Source organism: Aquarana catesbeiana, linkage group LG03, assembly GCF_042186555.1.
Source record: "Aquarana catesbeiana isolate 2022-GZ linkage group LG03, ASM4218655v1, whole genome shotgun sequence".
In the NCBI taxonomy this organism is placed as follows: domain Eukaryota; kingdom Metazoa; phylum Chordata; class Amphibia; order Anura; family Ranidae; genus Aquarana; species Aquarana catesbeiana.
Genome location: NC_133326.1, coordinates 65662817 through 65690213, shown reverse-complemented (window position 1 = coordinate 65690213; position 27397 = coordinate 65662817). Strand labels below are relative to the sequence as shown.

The 27397-nt window shown below is 41.7% G+C and overlaps 1 protein-coding gene across 2 annotated transcripts in view; it reads right to left on the bottom strand.

Annotated features, from left to right (window-relative positions):
- ATP8B4 (ATPase phospholipid transporting 8B4 (putative)) overlaps positions 1-27397 on the bottom strand; it is a 576024-nt gene that overhangs the window by 24462 nt on the left and 524165 nt on the right. For both annotated transcript variants that reach the window (XM_073618636.1, XM_073618637.1), the window contains exons 21-24: positions 25411-25516; positions 25178-25325; positions 18758-18941; positions 15509-15732 (exon numbers count right to left, since the gene is read on the bottom strand). In XM_073618636.1, coding sequence (XP_073474737.1) covers positions 15509-15732; positions 18758-18941; positions 25178-25325; positions 25411-25516 — 662 coding nt within the window. The remainder of the gene's footprint in view (positions 1-15508; positions 15733-18757; positions 18942-25177; positions 25326-25410; positions 25517-27397) is intronic.

Below are 27397 nucleotides of genomic sequence, written 5' to 3'. Positions count from 1 at the left end.
GGCCGGCTTCCTTGCATTGACCAGAGTAGACACCACTGAACCTGACAGCCCACGCTTCTTCAGAATGTGGGTCTCAATGGCCAAACATTTAAATTTAGCGTTTCTAAAGTAGGATGGAATACCGGACCTTTCGAGAGAAGGTCTGCCCATGGTGGTAGGGTCCATGTGTCCCCTACCGCCATCTTTACGATCTCTGCATAGCAAGATCTCCTGGGCCACAAGAATCACTGACTTCCCTTCCTGCTTGATCCTGCGAAGAAGTCGTGGACACAGGCAGAATAGGAGGGAATGCATAAATCAGCATGCTAGTGGATCCTTTGTTCTTGACACAAAGTTGAAGATTTCTTTGTTGAACCTGGATGCAAACAGATCTACGTGTGGGATCCCCCATCTTTGACATATTGACAGGAAGATATCGGGGTGAAGAAACCATTCTCCCGGGAACAACTGCTAGCGACTCAAGTTGTCCGCCTGCCAATTTTCTATTCCTAGAATGAATACTGCCGATAGGCAAAGTACATTGTTTTCTGCCCAAGATAGGATATGACTCCCCCCCTCTCTAGGTTGCACTACTTCTTGTGCCCCCTTGGTGATTGATATAGGCCATTGCTGTGGCATTTTCGGATTGAATCCTGGCAGGACAATTCCATAAACTGAACGTTCAGGCCCTCAGGACCAAGTGCTCTGCCCGAATGTCTAGAATGTTAATGGAAAAGGCCATTTCTGATCTGGGCCACTTCTCTTGGACAGTTGCCTCTTCCACGACTGCTCCCCAACCCAAAAAAGGTTGGCATATGTTGTTACTACTTCGCAGGTAACTGAAGGAAGGATTTTCCCCTTTGCAGATTTTTGGTTATTAACCATAAACTGAGGCTCCGGCGCACCTTTGGAGTCAGACACATTGGGAAATCTAGAGCTTGAATCCTTTTGTTCCAAGCCGATAAGATACTTTTTTTCTAGCAGTCTTGAATGAAACTGAGCATAAGGAACGGCCTTGAATGAAGCCACCATCTTCCCCAACAACCTCATGCAAAGCTGAATAGAAGAATTCATCTTGCTTCGACCACCTAAATCAGTTCCTTTATGGCGCTGATCTTTGCCTGGGGCAAGAATACCCTTTTTTTGCGTGTATCTATGATCAGACCCAAGTATTTTAGCCTTCTTCATGGTTTTAAGGAAGATTTCTTCTAGGTTGAGAATCCAACCTAGGTATTCCAGGTAGTTGAATGTGGTGACCATACTTTGGTCTAAGCTCGCTACCGACTTGTCTATCAAGAACAGATCGTCTAGGTAAACTATAATCGTTATACCTTAGGCCCTTAATCTGGATAGAGGAGGGGTCAGAACCTTTGTAAACACTCAAGGTGTAGTAGCTAGACCGAAAAGCAGAGCTACATACTGAAAATTAAGATTTTCTACCTTGAAAAGTAGATATTACTGGTGAGCGAGGAAATAGGCACATGGAGGTATGCATCTTTGCTGTCGATAGACGCCAGAAGTTCTCCTCCTTGTAGGATGGAGACAACTGATTGGATTGACTCCATGCGAAAAAAGAGTGGATATTCAGGAATCAAATTCGATTTTTGAGATCCAGAATGTCCATTTGGTTTTAGCACCGTGAAAAAAAGGTTTGAACCAAACCCCAACCCCTGCTCTTACATGGGGACCACCATGATCACTTTTTTTCAAAAAATGGTCCAATGCCTGAAAGAAAGACTTCTTTTTCTCTGGATCCTTAGGAACGTTTAATCTGAGAAAACGAGGAGACGGGAACTCTTGGAACTCCAATTTGTACCCTGGAGCTATTGAGGAAGTACCCCATCTGTCTCGACACTCTTCCTGCCAGATCCTTGAGACCTGCAGAAGTATTCCCCCTAACTCCAGCGAGCGGGGGCGCCTCCTCATACGGAGGCTTTAATATTTTGTAGGTTTCCTCCCCCAAGACCCCTTTTGAACTTGACGGCGGAGGCCGTCGTGACTGCCTGGAGGCTGATGCCCCTGGCACAGGAGAAGGAGCTTGTTAACATTAAATACGTTTACTCCTTTTCTTAAATGGCAAAGGGGTACTTTTTCCACTAGAATTTCTTTGGATGTATTACCCAAATCATCCCCAAACAGCCTTTCAACGCAAAAAGGAAGACTAGCCAGGAGCTTCTTGCATGGCGCTTAGCAAAGGGTGCAAGGCCTGAAGGATAGAATCTCTCATAGCAACTATTGCAAACAGAAAGCTGCTAGTAGCTTGCCAGATCCTGGGCCTGCTGAACAGGATAACCTTGAGCACCTGTTTAAACTGGTCTCCCAATTGTGTCAATTCAATCTCCCAATTACTGTCAGTGCAGGCTGAGACACTCAATCTGCCAGAGAAAAAAGTGTTTTTTTTTTTTTAATAGGAATTCCAACTTTTCATCCATTGATCCCTAAGCATTTGAGCATTGTCTGCCGGACAAGTCAAATGCATTTGAGCACTGTCTGCCGGACAAGTCAAACTTTTATTCACAGAGGATATAGCAGCGTTAATTGCTGGTATACCCCACTTTTAGTGAATTTTTTCCTCCATAGGATAAAGTGTGAAAACTTTTTAGGAGGGAAAAAATGCTTATCTTGGTGATCCCACATAGATACAAAAAGCTTTACCATCAATGAATGGATAGGAAAGGCATGCACAGCTTGAGGAGGCTTTAGCGAACCTAAACACTCAGGTAAGGGTACATAAATGTGGAGCGGACCATTCAGTAAGAAATTGCACCATCAATCTTACAGATTGTGAAAGCTGATCCCCCCCGCATTTGACACATCATAAGAGCAGTCATCAACCTCTTCATGGTCCCCTGAGGGAATTCATCTTCTCTTGCCCCCAGTTTCTCAGTTTGAGGGTCCTGGGCAATGGAAGAGAACCTGTCGCATTTTGTCCCACACTGGGATGCGATTAAAGCCGCTAACCTTTTTTTTCCAATCCTATCATGGCTGAGGAAAAAATACCTTTTTAGTAATATAGACAGGGGCTGCAGTGTTGAAAACAGTTGCAAACATTTCATGGCCCCAATGTTCACTCTGACCAGCCACCCCCTCTCAGGGGAGGATGCCAATGTAGAGATGAGTAGGCTTTCCAGAGCTTGAGGGAGACCCTTTTAGCCCTTTTTTGGGGGTGTTTCAACCCCCCCTTCTGACCTTAGCCCGATGTACAAAAGCATAGGTACTATCAGAAGAAATCGCATCCACTGCTTGAGCAATAGTCCAGCTGCTATTAACGCTCAGCCTGATGCTATTAGTAAATGTGTCAGGGAATGCCTGTGTCACCAACCTCTTACATGCCCCTTTTTGCTATTGTGTCGCTCTAACATCTGCAGCCAGCAAAAATCTTTTAAACATACTCCCCGCCCCTTCTGTCACCTCGCGCCCCCCTCTCTTTTCAAAAGAGGGTTTTCCCGCGCAAGCGCGGGCCTCCAATCCAACGGGATTGGCGTGTGTGTGTGTGGGACGGGGGATTGTGAAGAGGAGACCTGTAACAAGCCGCCATGTAGGGGCGGTGAAAAAATGGAGTGGCATCGCCAATCGTTTTTGGCTTCCCCCTATGCAGGATGAGGGGGAGAGCTTTGTCTAGGTGGGGGGTGTTTCATGGAAGAAATCCGCCCCAATCTTACCGGAGGTCTGAGCTGCTCGCCAGCGGGAAGCCTGCTGCTTCTGTGACAAACCTGATGTTTGAGGAAAGCATGACAAGGTACGTGCCCTATACAGCCCCCAGTGGTGACTCTAAGGCATGACATTTACTTTTCTAAAGGAGACATTTCATAAGAAAATTAAAAAATTCCTTAGAAACCTCCACTTACCTTTCCACCACAGGATTTTCTGTGGTAAAAACCAACAGACCCAATCTTCACCTTTCACGGTGGGCTCTGTTACAAAACCTTCAGGAACCGGGGACCCTCGGGGAACCCACACTCCTGGACCTGTAAAGCACCCCGCCAGTAAAACTATGGCTGAAAAAAACAATGCTCTGGATCTCGGGGTCCAGCTCTCTAAAAAGAGAAGTGTTACAGGCTAAACCTCGTTTCTGCCACGAGGCCTGGGTACCATTCAATTCGGCCTGAAAAGACCCTTTGAATGGATCCGGCTGCATAGCTAGCCCCAGCAAGGATCGCTCCAGTTTAGCTCAGTACAGCACATCTTTACTCATGACCAACACCTTAAAAAACTGAAAAACTGAAAAAACTGAGGTACTCCCAGTAGCAGGAGGGGTTATATAGGGAGTGGACTTCCTGTCTTAGGGTGTGCCAGTGTCCATTACCTGAAGGTGGCCTATAACCCACATAGTAACTACTATGGCTCTCTGTCCCGTGATGTACGATAAGAAAGATATGTTTGGTGCAAAAACAACACTGTACATCACCAAAAGAACACCATAAGCACAGTGAAGCATGGTGGTGGCAGCATCATGCTTTGGGGCCATTTTTCTTTAACTGGAACAGGGGCCTTAGTCAAGGTAGAAGGTATTGCGAACAGTTCCAAATACCAGTCAATATTGGCACAAAACCTTCAGGCTTTTAATAGAAAGCTAAACATGAAGAGGAACTGCATCTTTCAGAATGACAACGATCCAAAGCATACATCAAAATCAACAAAGAAATGGCTTCACCAGAAGAAGATTAAAGTTTTGGAATGGCCCAGCCAGAGCCCAGACCTGAATCCGATTGCAAAGGGCTGTGCACAGGCGATGCCCTCGCAATCCGACAGATTTTGAGTGTTTTTGCAAAAAAGAGTGGGTAAATATTGCCAAGTCAAGATGTGCCACACTGATACACTCATACCCAAAAAGACTGAGTGCTGTAATAAAATCAAAAGAGGATTCAACAAAGTATTAGTTTAAGAGTGTGTACACTTATGCAACCATATTATTTTTATTTTTTTTAATTTTTACTTAACTCCACCTAAAATATTTCAGTTTGGTGTTCAATTGAGTTGTACAGTTTATAGGTCACATTAACCGCTTCAGCCCCGGAAGATTTTACCCCCTTCCTGACCAGAGCACTTTTTGCGATTTGGCACTGCGTCGCTTTAACTGACAATTGCGCGGTCGTGCGACGTTGCACCCAAACAAAATTTACATCCTTTTTTTCCCACAAATAGAGCTTTCTTTTGATGGTATTTGATCACCTCTGTGATTCTTATTTTTTGCGCTATAAACAAAAAAAGAGCGACAATTTTGAAAAAAAAAAGCAATAATTTTTACTTTTTGCTATAATATATATTCCCCAAAAATATAAAAAAAAAAACACAATTTTTTTCCTCAGTTTAGGCCGATATGTATTCTTCTACATATTTTTGGTAAAAAAAAAAATCGCAATAAGCGTATATTGATTGGTTTGCGCAAAAGTTATAGCGTCTACAAAATAGGGGATAGTTTTATCATTTTTATTATTCATTTTTTTTTATTAGTAATGGTGGCGATCTGCGATTTTTATCGTGACTGCGACATTATGGCGGACACATGAGACACTTTTGACACTTTTTTAGGACCATTATCATTTATACAGCGATCAGTGCTATAAAAATGCACTGATTACAGTGTGACACTGGCAGGGAAGGGGTTAAACACTAGGGGACGATCAAGGGGTTGTGTGTCCTAGGGAGTGATTCTAACTGTGGGGGGGATGGACTACAACTCACATGATAGCGATCATTGCTCCCGATGACAGGGAGCAGTGATCTCTGTCATGACACAAGGCAAAACGGGGAAATGCCTTGTTTACACTTCCCTATTCTGCGGCTCCGTGACACGATCGTCGGGAGACCGGCGGACATCGAGTCCACGGCCACGCTGTATGCGGCAGCGCGCGCGCCCACTAACCCCGCCAATTAAAGGGGACGTACAGGTCATTTGCCCACCAATGCCATTGTGCCAACGTATATTGGCGTGCAGCGGTCGGCAAGTGGTTAAAAGTGGAAAAAGTTCTGAAATGATTTATCTTTGTCTCCTTTTTTTACATCACAGAAACCTGACATTTTAAAAGTGTGTAGACTTTTTATATCCACTGTATGTTGTACATGTGATTTTTTTCGTTTTCTATTTTTAATAAATTTGCAAAGATTTCAAAAGAACTTCTTTCACGTTATCATTATGGGGCATTTTTTGTAGAATTTTGAGGAAAATTAAGATTTTTCCATCATACTTCCCTATAAAATCCTTTTCTTGGAGTACATCGAGGGACACAGGGCAACCATAATAATGTCTATATGGGTTATACGCCACCTACTGGTGGATGGACACTGGCACTCATACACAGGAAAGACCTCAGTTTTGTAGAAAAGCAATGAATATCCCAAAAAGGATGGGGGGGACCTCTGTGTCCCATGATGTACTCCAAGAAAAGGATTTTACAGGTAAGTATGACGAAAATATCCTAATTTCCTTATCGTACATCAAGGGACACAGAGCAACCATAATAATGACTATATTTCCTAAAGCAATGCCCTTGAGGGGAGGGAGACACTATCACAGAAACTGCCACCTGAGAAGGACTCCTTCTGCTGCCTCAAACATACTGCGGCCAAAGCAGTATCCTCTGTGGCTTTGATATTTATTTGGTAAAATTCTGTGAATGTATGAACAAAAGAACATGTAATGGCCTTAAATCCTGAGCCACACCCACACACCTGGTAGCGAGTGCTTTTACCAAAAAAAGGGGTGGGGAACCTTGCCCTTTCAAGCCATAGGCTTGAATAATTAACTGGAAGTCCAATGAAAATATTTAACTTGGATGCCTCCTGCCCATCCTGGGCTCTACTGGCAGCACAAACCAGGATTCCTGACCTGTACCGACAAATCAAGTAATTCTGACCACCAGAACTACCTCCAGAGTATGCAGTGATCCAATTCCTGCCAACTGAGGATCAGAAAAGAAGGGAAGACATTGTCTTGATTCAAGTGACAACCAGACACCAAACTAGGCAAAACATGGATGAGGATGCAACATCACCTTACTATGATGCGAGACCAAAAAACGGCTCCTTGCATGAAAGAGCCGCCAACTCTAACAAATTCAAGTCGCAGCGACCACAAAGCAGCCCCTGCACCACCCTGGTCCGACCTTGGCGTGACTTGAGGTCCATAGACCTCAAGATTACACAGGCACTGCATCACATCGCTGCGAAATCACATTACAGTTGTGGTCAAAATGTGCGCCTTTCAAATCGCACAACTGTGAAAAGGGAGCCCCAAAACATGCTATTCTGGAGACAACTCCTTCAAGTGCACCGATGCCCATGGTCTTCCAAACATGTGCTTATGCCACCTGTACAGTGTCTTGCAAAAGTATTCACCCCCTTGGCTTTTTACCTATTTTGTTACATTACAGCCTTTAGTTTAATGTTTTTTTAAATCTGAATTATATGTGATGGATCAGAACACAATAGTCTAAGTTGGTGAAGTAAAATTAGAAAAATATATACATAAAACTTTTTCAGAAATAAAAAACTGATAATTGGCATGTGCGTATGTATTCATCTCCTTTGTTATGAAGCCCATAAAAAGCTCTGGTGCAACCAATTACCTTCAGAAGTCACATAATTAGTGAAATGATGTCCACTTGTGTGCAATCTAATGCCGCGTACACACGGTCGGAATTTACGACAAGTGTTCGATGTGAGCTTGTTGTCGGAAAATCCGACCGTGTGTATGCTCCATCGAACATTTGCTGTCGGAATTTCTGACAACAAAAGTTTGAGAGCTCGTTCTCAAATTTTCTGACAACAAAACTTGTCGGAAATTCCGACGCACAAAATTCCACGCATGCTCGGAATCAAGCAGAAGAGCCGCACAGGCTATTGAACTTCATTTTTCTCGGCTTGTTGTACGTGTTGTACGTCACCGCATTTTTGACGTTCAGAATTTACGACAACATTTGTGTGACCGTGTGTATGCAAGACAAGTTTGAGCCAACATCCGTCAGAAGAAAAACCACGGTTTTGTTGTCGGAATGTCCGATCGTCTGTACGCGGCATAAGTGTCACATGATCTGTCATTACATATACACACCTTTTTGAAAGGCCCCAGAGGCTGCAACACCTAAGCAAGAGGCACCGCTAACCAAACACTGCCATGAAGACCAAGAAACTCTCCAAACAAGTAAGGGACAATGTTGTTGAGAAGTACAAGTCAGGGTTAGGTTATAAAAAAAATCTAAATCTTTGATGATCCCTAGGAGCACCATCAAATCTATCATAAACAAATGGAAAGAACATGGCACAACAGCAAACCTGCCAAGAGACGGCCGCACACCAAAACTCACGGACCGGACAAGGAGGGCATTAATCAAGGAAGCAGCACAGAGACCTAAGGTAACCCTGGAGGAGCTGCAAAGTTCCACAGCAGAGACTGGAGTATCTGTACATAGGACGACAATAAGCTGTACGCTCCATAGAGTTGGGCTTTATGGCAGAGTGGCCAGAAGAAAGCCATTACTTTCAGCAAAAAACAAAATGGCACCTTTTGAGTTTGCGAAAAGGCATGTGGGAGACTCCCAAAATGTATGGAGGAAGGTGCTCTGTTCTGATGAGACTAAAATTGAACTTTTTGCCCATCAAATAAAACGCTATGTCTAGCGCAAACCCAACATATCACATCACCCAAAGAACACCATCCCTACAATGAAACATGGTGGTGGCAGCATCATGCTGTGGGGATGTTTTTCAGCAGTCGGGACTGGGAAACTGATCAGAGTTGAGGGAAAGCTTGATGGTGCTAAATACAGGGATATTCTTGAGCAAAACCTGTACCATTCTGTGTGTGATTTGAGGTTAGGATGGAGGTTCACTTTCCAGCAGGACAATGACCCCAAACACACTGCAAAAGCAACAATTTAGTGGTTTAAGGGGAAACATGTAAATGTGTTGGAATGGCCTAGTCAAAGCCCAGACCTCAATCCAATAGAAAATCTGTGGTCAGACTTAAAGATTGCTGTTCACAAGCGCAAACCATCCAACTTGAGTTTTGCAAGGAGGAATGGGCAAAAATCCCAGTGGTAAGATGTGGCAAGCTTCTAGAGACTTATCCAAAGCGACTTGGAGCTGTGAAAGCCGCAAATGGTGGCTCTACAACATATTGACTTTAGGGGGGTGAATAGTTATGCACATTGACTTTTTCTGTTATTTTGTCCTATATGTTGTTTGCTTCACAATGGAAAAAAAAAACATCTTCCAAGTTGTGGGCATGTTCTGTAAATTAAATGATGCAAATCCTCAAACAATCCATGTTAATTTCAGGTTGTGAGGCAACAAAATACGAAAAATGCCAAAGGGGGGGGGTGAATACTTTTGCAAGGCACTGTATGTATCTCTGTATGTACGTATGTATACATGCAACATATATGCAAAACATGTGTTTATTAAAGCATGCGTTTAGGCAACAAGCTTGCAAGCATGTATACCATGCTGCACCTGCCCAACTGCAATTGGCCACATACTAGTTTAGCAAATGTGCATGCCATGCAGCCTTTTCCTGCTTCAGCCTAAAAGTAAGCTCCTGCAGCTCAAATGCACATTATTCTGAAGTTTGCAAGTATGCACCTGTTCAACTGCACCAGGCCCCATACCGTTTTTGTGCCAAATGCACAGTATTCTGGAGACCCAACACTTTAAAATGCACTGCTAGGGGTGTATCAACTTAGTTGTACAGGCCCCCCAAATTAAGCAGTAAGTATGCAGTATATAATTATGACTTGTCTGGCCACACATTTCTCCCATAGTAAGTGCTCACACTTCACTAATATCCATGGGCTGGTATTATGTCTCAAGAGGCCCTGCGAAAGCTGTCGACCACATGGCTTTCTTAACATGGTCGCCCTTCCACTTCCTGCCTATATAAAAATGGGCAATACTGAGTGAGCCTGTGCCCTCTAGTAGCTGGAGAAGAAACAGCAGCCCACACGACTAAGAAGTACACAGCATAATTAAACAGCACACTGGCCACTGGGAGAACAGACAGATCTCTCTCTTTTTAAAAAAAAAAAAAAAGAGAAACTGCAAAAATGCAGGACTTACCATTACCGCTGCAGGATTCTGAACATAACAGGAGTCCAATCTTCACCCATCACGGTGAGCTTTGTCATAAAAGCCCTTCAGGGACTGGGTCCCCCTTAATGTGGGGTCCACTTCCCTGGACCTGTATAGCACTCTGCAGGAAAGCACCTTGGTCAGAACAAACACTGCACAGGGTTCCATTATGCAGGGTCCAGCGCCATAAGGCTGCATTACAGGGAAACCTTGGGGAATCTTCTCTCCTTCCAATGATGCTTGGGTACCATCCATTTTGGATGATAGCTTTTTCGAATACATCCGAATGAAGATTCTAAATAGAACCGTCCAGACCTCCAAGTATGCTCCAAGAGCACATGTATCACATCAGTGACCATTCCACCTTACAGACACTGGCGAAAAAACTGAGGTCCTTTTTGTGTAGGATGGGTTATATAGGGGTGGACTTCCTGTTTGACTATCTGCCAGTTTCCATACACCAGTAGGTGGCTTATAACCCATATGATCATTATTATGGTTGCTCTGTGTCCCATGATGTACAATAAAGAAATAATGAATTTAATCCATTTTGGAATAAGTCTGTAACATAACAAAATGTGGAAAAAGTGATCTTGCCCTGCATCCTGTACCCTGCTGCTTTGCACCTGTTCCCCGTGTTCCTCATCCCAGTCGTGGCTCCCCCTTTCCTTGCATCTCTAGTTTTATCCTGTGATCTGTGTTCCTCATTTTGTATATTTTGTTTATATTGTTAGATATTTTATCTTTGGATTTTGGTTCACTAGTATCTTCAAGTTTGCTATGTTTTCTGTTTACCAGTGTTTGGATGGATTTTGGTTTCACTGTAAATCTGGCCATCCCTGCTGCTGATTCTTGACACCTCTTCACAGAAATGGTATTCTCTGACGGCACTGGCCTCTTTCAGCAAGATAACCACACTGCAAATATGGTTAAAGTATGGCTTGAACAATGAATCTCCAGATTTAATTTCAATTGAACATCTGTGGGATGTGTCTGAAAAATAAGTATGATCCACCTCACAACTTACAGGACTTAAAGAATCTGCTACTGACAACAAACCTCTAATGTCTCTCTTCAACTTTGTTATCGTTGACTAAAAACCTGTAATAATCTGCTTATAAATTTTGTAAAATTAATTACATAAGGTGACATCTACCTATAAAGTTTACAAGCTTAAAGTAGACGCAAAGCCTAAAATAGTATAGTTTAAAACCCTGCCTCCCTGTACAACTTTTTTTTTCACATTTTTGGAGCAGTCACGTGATCACACAGGTTTGTCTGCTGTGTTTCCGTGAAAGACAACAGGGGTGAATTCACTCAGCCATGATATCACCTGCCGACTTCCAGTGTGCTATTTGTTGTTAAGGAGGAAGAGTCCCTTCTCACCAGCTGTGCAATGACATTAACACTCAGAAGAAGTAAAAAAAAAAATGTGCTTACACTGTGATTTACTGCAAACGGTATCATATCAGCCCTGCCCATTTCTGTTATTGGCAGGACCATCAGGTGAAAATAAAGGTAAGTAAAGCTTGAAAAAAGCAAACTAATGCAACTGCCACATACTGGACTTGTAAGCTGCAATATATTTTGTTCTTGGCTTTTAATACACTTTATAATATATATATTTTTAGGCTAGGATAGGGAAGAGTTAAAATCCATGCCAACGTTTTTTTTTTTTTGCTGTCAGTTTTACATTGTAGATAATTAGCTTAATACATCATGAAGTGAAAGGAAATCCCATCTAACACTGTTGTCACCAGTAATGTCTCCTGGTCTGGTGACAACTGAACCATTTTCAGAATTCCTATGTCTTTCTGTGCCAGTGACAACAGTCGGGTGTGGACAGTTTTACGCAAATAAAAAAAAGAAGTTTTAAATTTAGATACATATTAGAGCCCAACGCCAGACGACTAAATAACCATCTCTTCCATGGGGCATGCCTACACGGTTAATTGCTTGTTTTGGTCTAGAGGAAAGAAAATGTATTTACCAGATCCTCCACTCCTTCCCGAATCTTCTCCTCCCCCAGGCTCCAGTGGTCTGGGGTCCTGACGTCATCAAGCCCCAAAGCAGGGTTCAAAGCCCTGCACAGGATGTGATGACGCAGAGGGACAATCATCTGCTGGAGTGCATGGGAGTACCGTCTGCCGGGGGAGAGGAGGATCAGGTAAGTAAAACTGTTTCTGCTCTCTCCTAGACAAAATGAGCTATTAACCCTTAAAAGTGTAAGCACAGCCCAACTGCAAGGAATAATTTTACATGTTCCCAGAGTTGGGCTTTAGTATCTTTACACTAGTAGTTCTAAAGTAGCTAAAAATCAAACTGCTTCAATCCGTTTTTCAAACTCTTTGCCTAAACATAATTTCTAAATCCTGAAATCAATGTTCCCACCTTTTAACCTGTGCTTTAAACATAAAGAAATAACCATATGTTTCATATGAAAACGATAATATCAAGAAAGATTTTTTTTCCCTAAGTGACTGCAATCTGGCTAGTTTACAAAAAATTCAGGTAATTGTAAATGTGATGTCAAGACCCTGATATGCAACAATAGATCAGTAAACTCAAACAAAGGGTCAACTACATAACAGACAAAATGTCTACACACAAATTACAAACAAAAGAAAGAGACAAACAGAAGGAATTAATACTGCACTAGGCACTGCATTTGTATAATCTTTTTTAAAATAATGACATCAGCCATTTGCAAAGAGTTCTCTCTGTAAGAATTCATAGTAAAGCTAAAGAGGATCAGTGAGTAAAATAAGTATTTGATCCCCAAGCAAAACATGACTTAGTGCTTGGTGGAGAAACCCTTGTTGGCAAGCACAGAGGTAAGACGTTTCTTGTAGTTCATGACCAGGTTTGCACACATCTCTGGAAGGATTTTGGTCCACTCTTCTTTACAGATCTTCTCTAAGTCCTTAAGGTTTCTTGGCAACTCGAAGTTTCAGCTCCCTCCATAAATTTTGTATAGGATTACGGTCTGGAGACTGGCTAGGCCACTCCATAACCTTAATGTGATTCTTCTTGAGCCACTCCTTTGTTGCCTTGGCGGTATCTTTTGGGTCATCGTCATGCTGAAAAACCCATCCATAATCCATCTTCATTGTTCTGGCTGAGAGAAGAAGGTTCTCATCCAAGATTTTACAATACATGGCCCCATCCATTGGCCCCTCAATGCGGCAAAGTCAGAGATGTGTGCAAACCTGGTCACTAACTTACAAGGAACGTTTTACCTCTGTGCTTGCCAACAAGGGTTTTTCCACCAAGTACTAAGTCATGTTTTGTTTGGAGATCAAATACTTATTTTACTCACTGAACTGCAACTTAATTTATAGTATTTGTTTTATGTATTTTTTCTGGATTTTTGATAGATATTCTGTCTCTATCATTTAAAATATACCTATGATAAAAACTATAGACCCTTAATTTCTTTGTAAGTGGGAAAACTTACAAAATCTACAGAGGAACAAATGATTATTTTCCCCATCGTATTTTAGAATCGGGTGCCTTGAGATTGCGCAGAATTTTAAAAAGAGCCTCGATTGAAAAAAGGTTGAGAAAAACTACTCCAAGTAATTCTATTAGTTATACAAGAGAATTGCATTCAGACAACTTAATTTTACGACTTACTATCTCAAAGTTTAAGTTAAGAAGAATGAAGCAACCACTAGTCATACATTACTCAATGGATTTGCTATTTTTCCTATTTTGGTCTCTTCTCAAACCAATAAACTTAATCAGTGTCTGCCAAGTATTCTTTTTCTGTATGGACCAAAGTGGCTACTCCAGTTTGTTCCCAGTTTGTAAGTGTACCTCTACTGATGCTGCACGCCAACTCAATTTCATAAAAACTGAACCACCCATGGAGATAGTTTTCTTAAAGCTGGTCAAGAAATGCTTTTTCCCTAATTGGATAATTCATTTCAGACTTTGGGGGGGATCAGTTTTAATGTATGAGGTGCTATCAATAACAAATGATGACTACACTTAAGTTGAAAAGCAGACGGCACATTGCTTAAATGGAAGATCAACTTTAGAGAGAGACAAAGTTAATTCTTGTTCTGAAGCCAAGTCTATGTTTTTTTGCCTTGTTTTAGCAATGGATAAAACTACACAATATTTTTACCCTAAGGGAATTTGGAAAAGAAATTCAAGTAAATGTATAAACTAGTGATTCTTTCTTTTTGTAGGATGGCCAGTGACATGGCCATCCTACAAAATGTACCACAATGAGACAGCTAGAATTTTTGTATGAGTGTTAGTTTGAACTTCATTAGAAAAGCTACTGGTGTACAGCCAACCTAACCAGGTATCAACAGCTTGCAAGCTTCTTGTTGACGCGGACACCGCAAAATGCATTGAGGCTACACGTCTGCCATCGCTGACATCACTACCGGTTTACCTCGGGCACCACATCTGGCTGCTGGAATGCACACCATTCCAGAAGTACACGGCAAGCGCACATTGTATATGTTGGTGCTGACTTATAGCACCATTAAATGTAAGTGCGCATTTTATATTTCTTACGATTGGCTAAAAAGTTTAAATCAATTTTCAATAAAAGTACTGTACTATGATGCTTTATTATACCTTTTCTGGGTATAATTTTTGAATTATATGTGGGAGAGAGCTATCTGGAGAAGTCTGTGGACTAGAGAGCTGATATCACTGTGGGATTCGCCTGAAGACTAGTGATCAAGGAGCTGGATTAATATAAGGCGTGTTTTGTATTGATGGTTGGTGAATGTGCATTTTATACATACTTTTTGTGGTGGAGCACAGCGTAAGGAGAATTACAAGCAGCACACATCTTTCATCACGGTGATTGGATTGCTTTATGAAAATTCCATTATACTTTAAGGGACTTTCACGAGATTGTACGGTTTGATTTATGGTTTTTGATATGTTATATAAATTATGGATTTGATTTAGTAGCGCCATACCTTTCTTTTCCTTTTTAATAAGTTCAAAGTGGTGCTATCACTTTAAAGGGGCAGCTGCACTCACACATTTTTTAAGTAGTTCTGTAATTGGTGCCATAGCTTATCATCTATTTTGATTCATGCTTAGAAATGACTGAAGCCAATGATTCCTATGCTGACCAAGCAACTACCATTTCAGAAAGAGAAGTCAACAATTGTAATCCCCATGGTCTGTCAGTACAGCTTTCCTGTATGCTCAGCTGAGCTTTAGGTACAGTTCTCAAGGGCTTCTGTTTGCTTGAGAACTGCTCCCCCCAATGGTTCTCTTCTCATGCAAGTCTACAGGTATTCAAAAGCAACTGAGGCAGGTCAATTGCACGTCAACAACACAAGCAAAACATTCTAAATGGTCTCTGAAGCATCTCAAACTGCTTCCTGATGAACATTTTTCAGTTTAGAAACTAGTGAAGTTTTCAATTAGATCAGCCCCAGTACTGTGCTCATGTGAATGAAGGTGAAACATTATCACTCACCTGTGCCGAGAAGCCACAAAAGAATCCAAACCAGAAATGAACTAGTGTAAAGGCAAAATTTTTATAGAAGAAATAGCAGAGGAATTTGCACATTCGGAAATAGGACCAGCGACCATGAACTAGAAGAAGTCTTTGCAAATATCTAAACTGAGAAAAGGAGTAATCACTGGCCAGAACTGCTTGCATGCCCTCTTGTCCACTTATGCCAACTCCTATATGAGCACCTGGAATTATCAAAAAAATAAATGACTACAATGGTTATCTCAAAACGTATATTTGACAATAAAAATTCTACTAAAAAAAGATGGTGCCTTTGGTTAACTGTTTTTTTTTTTTTTTTTTTTTTTTTTTAGGAGAATGGTGATGGAACCACCAGCCATTTAAACAGTTATTTACCAATGCAGCTTTAAATTGTAGATGGATCATGTAGAAATACCCTTTCCTATCATTTTTCAGTCCCTGCTCACACTTCCTGTGTATGGGATTAGCATGTAAAACCAACATGGGCAGCGGCATGCAGAGGTTTGGTGATGGCCTGGGTCAACTCCTTAATTGTATGCCCCTCCTAAGGGCCAGTTCACACTGGTTCCCAAGTGATTCCAGCATATTTCCCTGCATTGTTTTGACATTCATCCAGGGATACACCTAGCACTCTAGCATGCAGGGATGGACTGATAGTTGTGCCATCAACCTTGGCAGAGAAGTCAGGGGAAGGGGCACATGAGGGTGGAAATAATAGGAGCTCAGATTGGGATAGACTGAGCAAGAGGAAGTATTAAGACATCCATCATGGATGCAGTTGCATTTTTAGCCCACATTGCCATGTGTCAATGATTTCCAAGCAGAGACTTTACCAAATTATAAGTTTTGCCCTTACTTGTTGTGGAAATGACAGTCCTGTTCTGTTCAGATTCTTCAAATGTTGATGTCAGTGTGTCCGATGGCGGGTGTCCGCCTAAGACAAATCGGCAGCGAGCGGCTGTGGTAGAGTGGCTCAAAGGCTGCAAAGAGGCAGTCTGTGTCTGTCCTATCCCTGGATCAACCCTTGGTCCCACTCTCTGGATGCCACTGAACATGGGTAATGTATTGAAGCAGACAGACATACACAAAATTATAAACAAAGTAACGACCAATGAAGGAATTGAAACTAGTAATCACTTTGTTTATAATAAAACCTTTGGCTGCATTAAAGTGGTTGTAAAGGAAGGGTTGTTTTACTTTACTGCACTTCATGGTTAAATGCTATTTTTTAACTGGTTCACGTCACGCCATAAAATATATATTTATAATGATCAAAATGCCATGCTTTTTAAAGCAGAAGTTTAGTTAAAAAAATCCTTCCAGCTTTAGTCACATCACTTACTTGTAAAGAAGTAATGTCTCACATTGTGCAGACTGCTGGATTCTGTAGCAATCTTCAATGCAGGGATGCTGGTCCTTCTCTTGTCTCTGAATTTCCGGGGGTTGTTAGCTTTGGGTCTTCAGGCAGAACAGCAGTACAGATGGTCCCGATGAGGGGACCCACCCTCCCTTCCATTGAGAAAAGTTATTTAATTGCTTTCCTTGCCTGTAGCATGATCTGTGAATGGGAGGTGTGTCTGTTGAGTCAAAGGGCAGCTGTTCTATCTGAAAACCCAAAAATGTTAACCTCTGCAATGCTGAAAGCTCAGAGACAGGAAGAGGACAGGCATCACCGAAGTGAAGATTTCAGATTTCTTCAGGATCCAGCTTCATGCACAACAGAGGACATACTTAAATACAGGTAAGTGATGTGACTAAAGTTTTTGGGATTTTTAATTTGTTTGCCAAATTTGAGCTTTAAAGTGATAAAATATTTTTTTTTAAAATGTTATACTTACCTGCTCTGTGCAACAGTTTTGCCCGGAGCAGCCCTGATCCTCCTTTTCTTGGGTACCTCACCGGTGCCCCTGGCCCCTCTCTCTCCCGGGTGCCCCCAGAGCAAGCTGTTTGCAATAAGAGCATCCAAGCGGGCTCGCTCCTGAGCAGCTGCTCTGTGTGGGGTGTGCCCTGCACCCCTCTTTCTCCACATTGGCTCACTGGCTGTGATTGATAGCAGCAGGAGCCAATGGCTCCCGCTGTCATCTCAGCCAATAGGGAGGGAGAGTCCCCAGAGAGCCGAGGCTCTCGTGGCACATTGCTGGATTCCATGAAGGTAAAAACATGAGCCTTTAGAACTTCTTTAAGCAATACAAGTATCATTACATTCTCTTACTCATTAATCAGGTGAATGAATTCACAAGAAGAGTCTATAATGCTTCACCGGCTGTCCAAGTAACAAACAGACTCTAACAGAGCACAATAGAATTTTACTAACAATGTTCATTTTGTATAGAGTAAGGGAGGGTTATAACCCCTGTCAGTTTTTTTGCCATCTGTGATATTTACCTTCCCTTCCTGTCCCATAGCCAAAACAGGAAGTGAGAGGAAATCCCTCCAAATTAAGGGAATTCCTTGGGGGCCCCCAGGTCACCAGAACTAGTGTCCCCATTAGAAAACTTATCCTCTATTACTTTTCTGGGGACTATCCAAAGTTTGGGATTTTCTTTTACCTTCAGTGATCGTGGTAAACACAGCAAATAGAGAGGGTGAATCTTCCTAATGGGAGCACAGACAGTGATAAAATCCTAATAGGTCTTCTAATCCCTCTCCAATCCAAAACTAAAAAGTGTTGCCTTTAGTTATTCTTCAATGTAGTTTTTTGTTCCTTAGAAAAGTTCCTCATAAGCTTGAGACTGTCCTGTGCAGGTTTGGTTCCAGTGATATAAACACTACTCAGCAGGCTAAACTATGCATCTTTAGATAGAACTATACTATGCAATTTAACAGCAATAAGTAATTGCAGTACCTGTTTACAGTAAAATACCATTTTTTTTTTAAATTTAGGCCCCTTTCACATGTTGGGTCCGATCAGGTCCGCCTGTCAGTTTCTCAGGCGGACTTGATCGGACGGTCTATTCACTCCCATGGTCCGGCAGGTGTAAATGGACTTGTGTTTGTTTACACCCACCCACCTCCAGTCTGATCCAGATTGCTAGAACAAAAAATGGAAGGGAATCCATCCAACGTCTATGCAGGTCAGATGACAGTCGAGTGTAAACGGGCAGCGGAGTCCGTTTACTGCTGGACCCCCATAAAACAGAGCGGGTTCAGTCCTCAGTTTATGCAGAGCATAAGGCCTGTGTGAAAAGGTCAGCATAAAGTTAGGAACCTCTGTAATTATCAGCTTACTTTTTATCATACTGATATCATTGGCACCATCCCCTATGGCCAGAGTAACTGCTTTTTTATACTTTTTTACTAGTTCCACCACTTGTGCTTTTTGAAGAGGAGTGACTCTGCAGCAGATTACAGTCTTGCACATACATGCGATCTCCAGGAAATCTTTCTCCATGTCTGCTTCTAAGGCATGTGCCTGTAGTAAAAAGAAGTATCCTTTATTATTATGTTATTAAATGGTAAATCAAAACTAATCTTTCTTAAAAAGTATAACAAAACAATATTATCCATTTTGAACAACTGCAAGGAAGGTAAAATAAATACTTTTAGCATATCATTGCTGCCTAAATTCAGGAGGTATTTACATTTCACCAGTTAATGTAACCAAGCAAATCATTTCTCTAGTTTGACCCGTAGACATTTAGAATATCAAGTTTATGTTCCAAGACCCCCTACTACAATTACATTTCATCAATTCAGTTTTATAAAATATACCCTCCAGATAAACAATCGCAACCACTTCAGGAGTTTGTAATTAAACCAGCAATATCCTCTTCTGTGAGATGATCAGCACTTAAGCCCATACAACAATTAAAGGTGAACTTCAGGAATTATCTTTATTGCCAATTTATTTTACAATTGCTTGGCAGGATATAATTATCCGTATTTTATGTCTGAAGTAGCAATGAGTTTGGGCATCCTCCAAACTCATCTCTAGCCAAACACTTGCACCCTGATTTTTACTCCAGGAATGACCCAGCATACAGCTTATTGAAGTAAAGAGTGCAAGACTGCAGTTCAGGTAGAGATGAGTTTGGATACAAGGCGTTCTTTTATTGGAAGGGGTGGAGAGAAGGGGCGGATTATGTCACAATCTATCCTCCTCCAATCCTCCCAGGAGCAAGCATTCTTCTAAATTTCCATATGGACAAAATAAGAATCATTTTCTGCAATTCCTATTCATAGCAAAACCCAAAATTAAAATAATTTTTAGCATTAAAAAAACAATTACGATATCCAAATGATGACTTATTATACCAGCAGGGCCAATTTTGGAGAGCATGCCATTGACTACTTTGTGTGCATCCAGCAGTGATCACCACAGGTAATAGCTGACTGTGCAGACAGCCGTGAATAGCTGCAGTCAACGACAACCTGTCATTATAGTGAATGGGGCTGGCGGAATCACCTAGCTGCTCACACAGAATCAAGATTCCTGCCGCTGTAATTTGCACTGGCCTTAATCGCCTGTGTGAATGTAGCCTAAAAGTGACACCTCTAGTAAGCTGACTGCTCTGCAATGAAGGTCTTCTGGTAACAATGTTCTTCAATATTATTACATCTCTGATAACATTGCAACCTTGGCGCATCTATTCATGCTCCATCGTGGTAACACAGCATTTTTGGCAATGAAACTTGTCGATAAATAACACTGTAGCTTTGGTAACACAGCAATTCTAGCACTTAAAGGGGTTGTAAAGGTTTGTGTTTTTTCACCTTAATGCATCCTATGCATTAAGGTGAAAAAATACACACTCTGTGCAAAACGAGCTGCACAGTGGAGGTAAGTATGATATGTTTGTTATTTAAGAAAAAAAATAAAAAAATGAACACTTAGTGTCACTTTAGTATTGCACCTTTGCTGCACAACTGCAAAAACTCTTTAATGTTGCCGCGTAAACAAGCAGTTCCTATAACTGCACCTCAAACAAGGAGCATCTAACACATCTCCTGCAACATCTTCTACAGAAGCACACTACCCCTGGTAGAAAGCATTCCTATGTTGCATCTCTAGAAAAACACATCTCTGCTCCCCAATATCTAAAATTGTATTAACATTGTACCTTTGGTAGTGTAGATATCCAGTAATGGAGGATCTACTAACATGTCATCCTATGATTATTTTTCTTCTGTAGTAACATGGCACCTCTGATAGCTATTCACTTCTGGTAACAGAGCATCTTTATTAAATACGGAACTTAGCTGGGCAGCACAAACTAAAAACACTATTTAATCCATTTTATTATGCCCAACAAACCCACCAACCAATCATCCATGTCTCCATGCGTTATTTTTTTTTTTTTTGAGAAATCACTTTGAAAAACAACAAAAGCATGTCTTAGCTGCGGCCATCTTGAGTAAGGGCAGATTATTCATGTAGAATTCATTTGACCTTAGATCAGGCACATTTAGCTGAAAACCCTTCCTCCAAATAAAAGAAAAAATGCTCATGAAGATGTATGGCAGAATTTTGGCCTAGGGCAGAAACAACTGAAGAAATGTAAAAAATAATGTTTAAAACAAGTAAATATAACATACCTTCCTATCTCTTTACTAAGACTAGAAGCATGAGGATTAAAAAACGGTTCTAAAGGCTCAAGGTTTTTTACTTTCATGCAATTCTATGCATGAAGGTAAAAAACCTCTGTGCAGCAGCCCCCCAAATACTTACCTGAGCCTGATCTTCCTCCAGTGCTGTGCATGAGAGCCTCAGCTCTCCAGGGACTCTCCCATCTCATTGGCTGGGACATTGGTTCCCGCTGTTGTCAATCACAGCCAGTAAACTAATGAGGAGAGAGAGGGGTGGGGCTAAGCCACAGCTCTGTGTGTGAATGGACACACAGAGTAGTGGCTCAGGAGCAAAACTGCCTGGGTGCCCCCATAGCAAGTTGCTTGCTCTGGAGGCACTCAGGAGGGAGGTGCCAGGAGAGCCAGCAGGGGACCCGAGAAGAGGAGGATCGGGGCTGCTTTATGGTGCAAAACCACTGCACAGAGCAGGCAAGTATGAAATATTTGCTATTTTAATGTAAAAAATAAATACAGCTTTAATATCACTTTAATGTTGTTGATTATGAGAGTTTAGTTCTGTTTTAATACTGGCCCCTGGTAACAATGTCTAGTAATATGTGGATAAGGCAAGCCAGGGGGAAGGATTTAAGGCTCCTTACTCATCAATCTGTTCCTAGAGATATATATATAATGGCAGGGCGAGCCCATGCCACTGTTTAAAATGGTGGTTTATGCCAGATTTAGTAAGAAGCAAGCACATTAATGGCACAGGAGTGTGCTGGCTTCATATGAGAGCCAGAGTCAGGGCCAGTTCACACCACATTCAGTCCTGTGGGTTTTTTGGGGTTTTTTTTCTACATCAAAAATGCATGGAAAGTAGGTTATATGGTTTCCAATGGCATAGTTTACACCAGTGCAGTCAGTTCCAGGGCTTTCCAGTTCCAGAAAAAAAGTAGAACATGCTGCATTTTTCCTGCACTGGACCACAGTAAAACGTATCAAAAACGCACAGGGACGCGCCAAAAACATGCATGCAAAAACGCATCCGGAACAAATTTGGAGTTCATTTTTGTGGTGTGAACCAGCCCTCATAGCTCAGAGCCCAACCCTCATGAGAGGGTCAGTGTGTAAAGGAAGCAATGAAAGGTACCGTACTGTCTAGGTCAGGACAGACCAAGGCCCGAGCCTGAGAGTGAGTCCATTAGGGACAGAGCAGCTAGGCAAATGCACAGTGCTGAGGTGCAGCATCTGTGCACAAACACTGGGACATGTTTGATTGTCAGGAGGACCAATCGGTGCTACTCAGAGCAGTAGAGCTGCCATGAGAGAGCCAGGAGGCTGAATGTTATGTTTTGTATTGATGGTGAGACCCCCTGCATGGGAAGAAGATCTGTGTGAACTTTTGATGCTATTTTAAATAAAAGTGGGCAGGAAAGCCCTGAAACTATTTCTGCCATGGAGTTAACTCACTGTTTTGGGACTACCATTGAGCTACAAAACCCCAACATGTCACAATATATACACTATATTGTCAAAAGTATTGGGACACCTGCCTTTACACGCACAACTTTAATGACATAAGAGTCTTAGTCCGTAAGCTTCAATATTGAGTTGGCCCATCTATAACAGCTTCCACTCTTCTGGGAAGGCTGTCCACAAGGTTTAGGAGTGTGTCTATGGAAATGTTTGACTATTCGTCCAGAAGCGCATTTGTGAGGTCAGGCACTAATGTTGGATGAGAAGGCCGGGCTCGCAGTCTTCACTCTAATTTATCCCAAAGGTGTTCTATCGGGTTGAGGTCAGGACTCTGTGCAGGCCTCAAGTTCCTCCACCCCAAACTCATTCATCCATGACTTCTTGGGAACATTCTAAACATGTTCAGCGCACACCACTATCATCAGACTCTTGGCTAACAATACTACCAGGGCCTGTTGCTACATCTACCTTAACAAAAGAATGTGCATAAATATATTTAACATCCATTAAGTGACACAAGACTATAGTAATTCCAGGACACTTAGGTTATACTGCCACCTTCAGGAGGTTTGGACCCTGGCAAACAAAAATGTTGGACCAGAAGGCCTGGCTCTGCTCTAATTCATCCCAAAGGTGTTCCATGGGGGTTGAGGTGCAGGGCAGTCAAGTTCTTCCACCCCAAAATCGCTCACGCATTTCTTTATGGACCTTGCTTTGTGCACTGGTCCAAATAATTTGGTGGAGGGGGGACTATGGTATGGGGTGGTTTTTCAGGGGTTGGACTTGGCCCCTTAGTTCTAGTGCAGGGAACTCTTATAACGTCAGCATACCAAGACATTTTGAACAATTTCACACTCCCAACTTTGTGGGAACAGTTTGGGGATGGCCGCTTCCTGTTCTAACATGACTGCGCACCAGTGCGCAAAGTAAGGTCCATAAAGACATGGATGAGCGAGTTTTGGGTGGAAGAACTTAATTGGTCTGCACAGAGTCCTGACTTCAACCCAATAGAACACTTTTGGGATGAATTAGAGCGGAGACTGCGAGCCAGGCCTTCTCGTCCACATCAGTGCCTGACCTCACAAATGCGCTTCTGGAAGAATGGTCAAACATTCCCATAGACACACTCCTAAACCTTGTGGACAGCCTTTCCAGATAAGTTGAAGCTGTTATAGCTGGAAAGGGCGGGCCAACGCAATATTTAAACTTACAGACTAAGACTGGGATGCCATTAAAGTTCTTGTGCGTGTAAAGACAAGCATTCCAATACTTTTGACAATAATAGGATATATATATATATATATATATATATATATATATATATATATATATATATATATATATATATATATATCCTAACACCTAAAGCTATACGTTCAACAATCATACAGTTATTATAGCGCTACGGGTCCTCATCAATGGTATACATGTGGCACTGCGCATAGCCATAAAAAAAAGTTCCTTTTAACCATGGAAATAAAATTGACATGTGGAATAAGTGCAGCAGAACCACACATTCGGCTGATAAAAATAATTTACAGTTAATCCAGACCATCTTTTCCTGTGCTCCAGACTAGACTATAATCTTCCCTGTGGAACAGTTTATCATCGTTAGGTCTATTAGGTCAAACATAACAATGAGGTGAATGGTTCACTACAGGCGTTCTCTTCACTATCCCGCGTTCCAGTATTAGTACAAGAAACACATTCCCTAATCAAAACACATTTATTTGGCAAGACAACAAGCTCTCATCTTACTGGAATCCCACTGGAGAGATTTTTACCATAGTATACTGGATATCAGACTTGTATTAAATACTTTTAAGGTCAGTTTGAGCTCTTACATTTACAGGAAAGGATACTAAAGCAGCTCCATATCTACTGTTCACTACCAATGTACAAACATATATTAGTACAGATAATAGATTTAGCTGGCAGAAATAATAAAAAAAAATAGACAAAAGCTCTGATGGGCCCACACAAAGAAGACCAACACCAACTTTGAAATGGTCGAAATATTTACTAAAAGCACGGTTAAGATATTAAGTCATTGTCACCTGATCTGGCCCATTAAAATTAGTTGGTAAATCTACAAGCACTCCCAACATGCCCCCCCCCCCATGTGACTAACAGAATGCAGAATGGCCAGGAGGGGTTTCTATATGACCCTGTGGTTTATCATTTTTCCCAAATGCAGTCTTGGGTACCTTTGCTCTGCTAAGCACAACCTGAATAGCCACGTAACCTAGCTAACTTGTCACCACAGATAGGATACCTTTCATTGTTTGTATGCGTGGCTTTTGCCCTTGCACAGCAGATCCTAAAAAGTCTCCGCTATTGAAAAAAAAAGCTGAACTCCCATGAAGCAACAGCCTGCATAAGTTGTGTTGTCAACCAGCAAAATGCTATAGAATGAGCAGGTACATATTTTGGGAAGGTATCAAGTAACGGACAGGTGCTATTTTGCAGATTTTAAGTGTTTTTCAATTGAAGAAAAGATGGTTAAAGTGTTAAATGGTTCTTTGTATATAATAGTGATTATTTCTGAAATAACATCCTCCATCTATCATTAGACATTAAGTAAGTAATATGGTTGGGTCTTTGCCACAGTGCTGGGTAAAAAAGGACACTATATTACTTTTTGTTATAGATTATGGCAGCCCTTACCAGACTGTGTCCATTTATGACTAAGGCATATTCACTAGTTACAGTTTCCTCATACACAGATTCCAGCTTTATGTCATTCATTTTCTCAGAGAATTGGTGGCCATTGAAAAGGCTTCTGCTCTGTCCAAGTGTTGCTTCCTTAACCTTCCTTGAAGAACGAAAAGAAAGTAAATTAGATAATGTAGTACAGACCACATTATTTAAAAATGTTAATGAAAAGGAATGCCAGATACCTCAGTTCTTCTCGAACCTCTGTTACTGTGCGACCAGATATTACAAAAATATCATTCATGTCATCTGTGAGCATATGGCAAGAGTAACCAATGTTCATGGCAGTTTCTAGGAGAAAAAATATTCCAATTATTTCTACATAAAAGCGAGATAATGATACATGAACTGGATGCACAATAACTATAAAAATTGAGTGCACTCATACTGGCAGTTTCAACCCTGCCTGGTTCACCCCCTTGATCTGGTTCATTTGTGTAGTATGAACGCTCCAAATCGTGCCTGGGAAAGGTTACGATTGCTGTGCCTGCGACCACTTGGAAGAGGTGAACCTGGGTATCGTTTACTTGTGGTCTGGAACAGTTCACTTTAGTGTGAGCGCAAACCGGCACAGAACACTCCAAAGATAACTGAGCACAGAAGCAAGGATTATGGTGGTCAGGTTGGATGTAATGTTGTAAGCGTGTCTGGGAACACTTGCTTAGACCAGTGTGAGTGCTTACGAGTGGGGACAATCAAACCTGGGCACCATTCAGTTTAACTGTGCCCTATGTGAGTGCACTCTAAGGTGCATATAGATGGTGTCCAGGGCCTCAGAACACAGCATAATGATGTCTTCATTTCATCTTCTAACACTGGCTCTTCCAGTCTAAACTACGTGTTTTCACTTTCTATACATGGGTAGTTCCCTGACATACAACCATGGGCTGAGATGCCAAAGTTTGAGCTCTATTATCACATTTTGCCTCTATATCCAGGTTGAAGGTGAACTGGGACAAATCCCTGATATTTCTAGTTGACCCTGCTGCTATACAGAAAGAGGACCCATCTCCCCCCTTACAATGGACGGAAAAGACTAAGTAAGTATCTTGTGTGTATATTTCACCCAGAGTACAAGATTTTTGCACACTTACAATTTTCCCCTCCTCCAGGTCTTTAAGACTAGACTGAAAGCCTGGGCCAACCTCCTTTTATCATTAATAGGGACAATTAATATACTAAAAATGAAGTTGTTACCTCCATTCCTATATGTTATGCGCCATTCTCTAGTATGGATCCCTAAATCGATTTGCAAACAATTCAATTCTCATGTCACTAGTTTACAATGGGGTTCTTGCCCCCTAGATTCTGGCTATCTATACTACATGGGCCCTGGACTCAGGGAGGCTTGGCCTGTCCTGATTTCTTTTTATACTTTTTAGCTGCAATGCTCATTATTGGATCATATCACATACCTCTGCAGTTGCTCTGGAAGCTTCCCTAGTGGGGAAACCTTGGGGAATATACTTTTTAGGGGTATTAAAGATCTGCATCCTTTAACCATCTCCATGACAACAGTGATCAAAGCATGGGTGTCAGTGATTCCTTATGCTAGAAATAGCTCGAGACATTATTCTCCAAATACTCCCTTATGGCTAAACCTCTCTACCGGAATTCTACTCTATTCTGTACCCCTCCCTGTGGGCTGGCAGTGAGGTCCATTATTTGTCCCATATTTGTGAGGGTGGCGCATTGCGGACGTTTGATCAACTTAAGTATAAATTTGAATTACCCAACGCCTACTATTTCCAGTTCCTCCAGCTCCGTCACGCCTTCACTGCACAATTTGGGACATCTCCAATACTTCTATATCAGTCTGATATGGAGTCGTTCCTTAGGGAAGAACCCCTTACAAAACCTTTATTGTCAATTCACAAAGCATTACAACTGACTGTGCACCATGGGATGGATAACCTTCATTCCTTTTGGGTGGCGGAGCTTCCGGAGCTGGACACAGAGGACTGGGAAGGAGGTGTGGGAACTCCCTTTCTCTCACCTCATATCTTCTAGGGATCGTTTGATGCAGTTAAAAATTCTTCATAAATATAATTTTATGCCACATAGATTGCAAAAAATCTACCCAGACTGTCCACTGTGTTGTCAGGCTGAACCAGCAACCTATTTACATATGATTCGGACCTCCCCGCTCTTACAGGTATTTTGGTCTAGTGT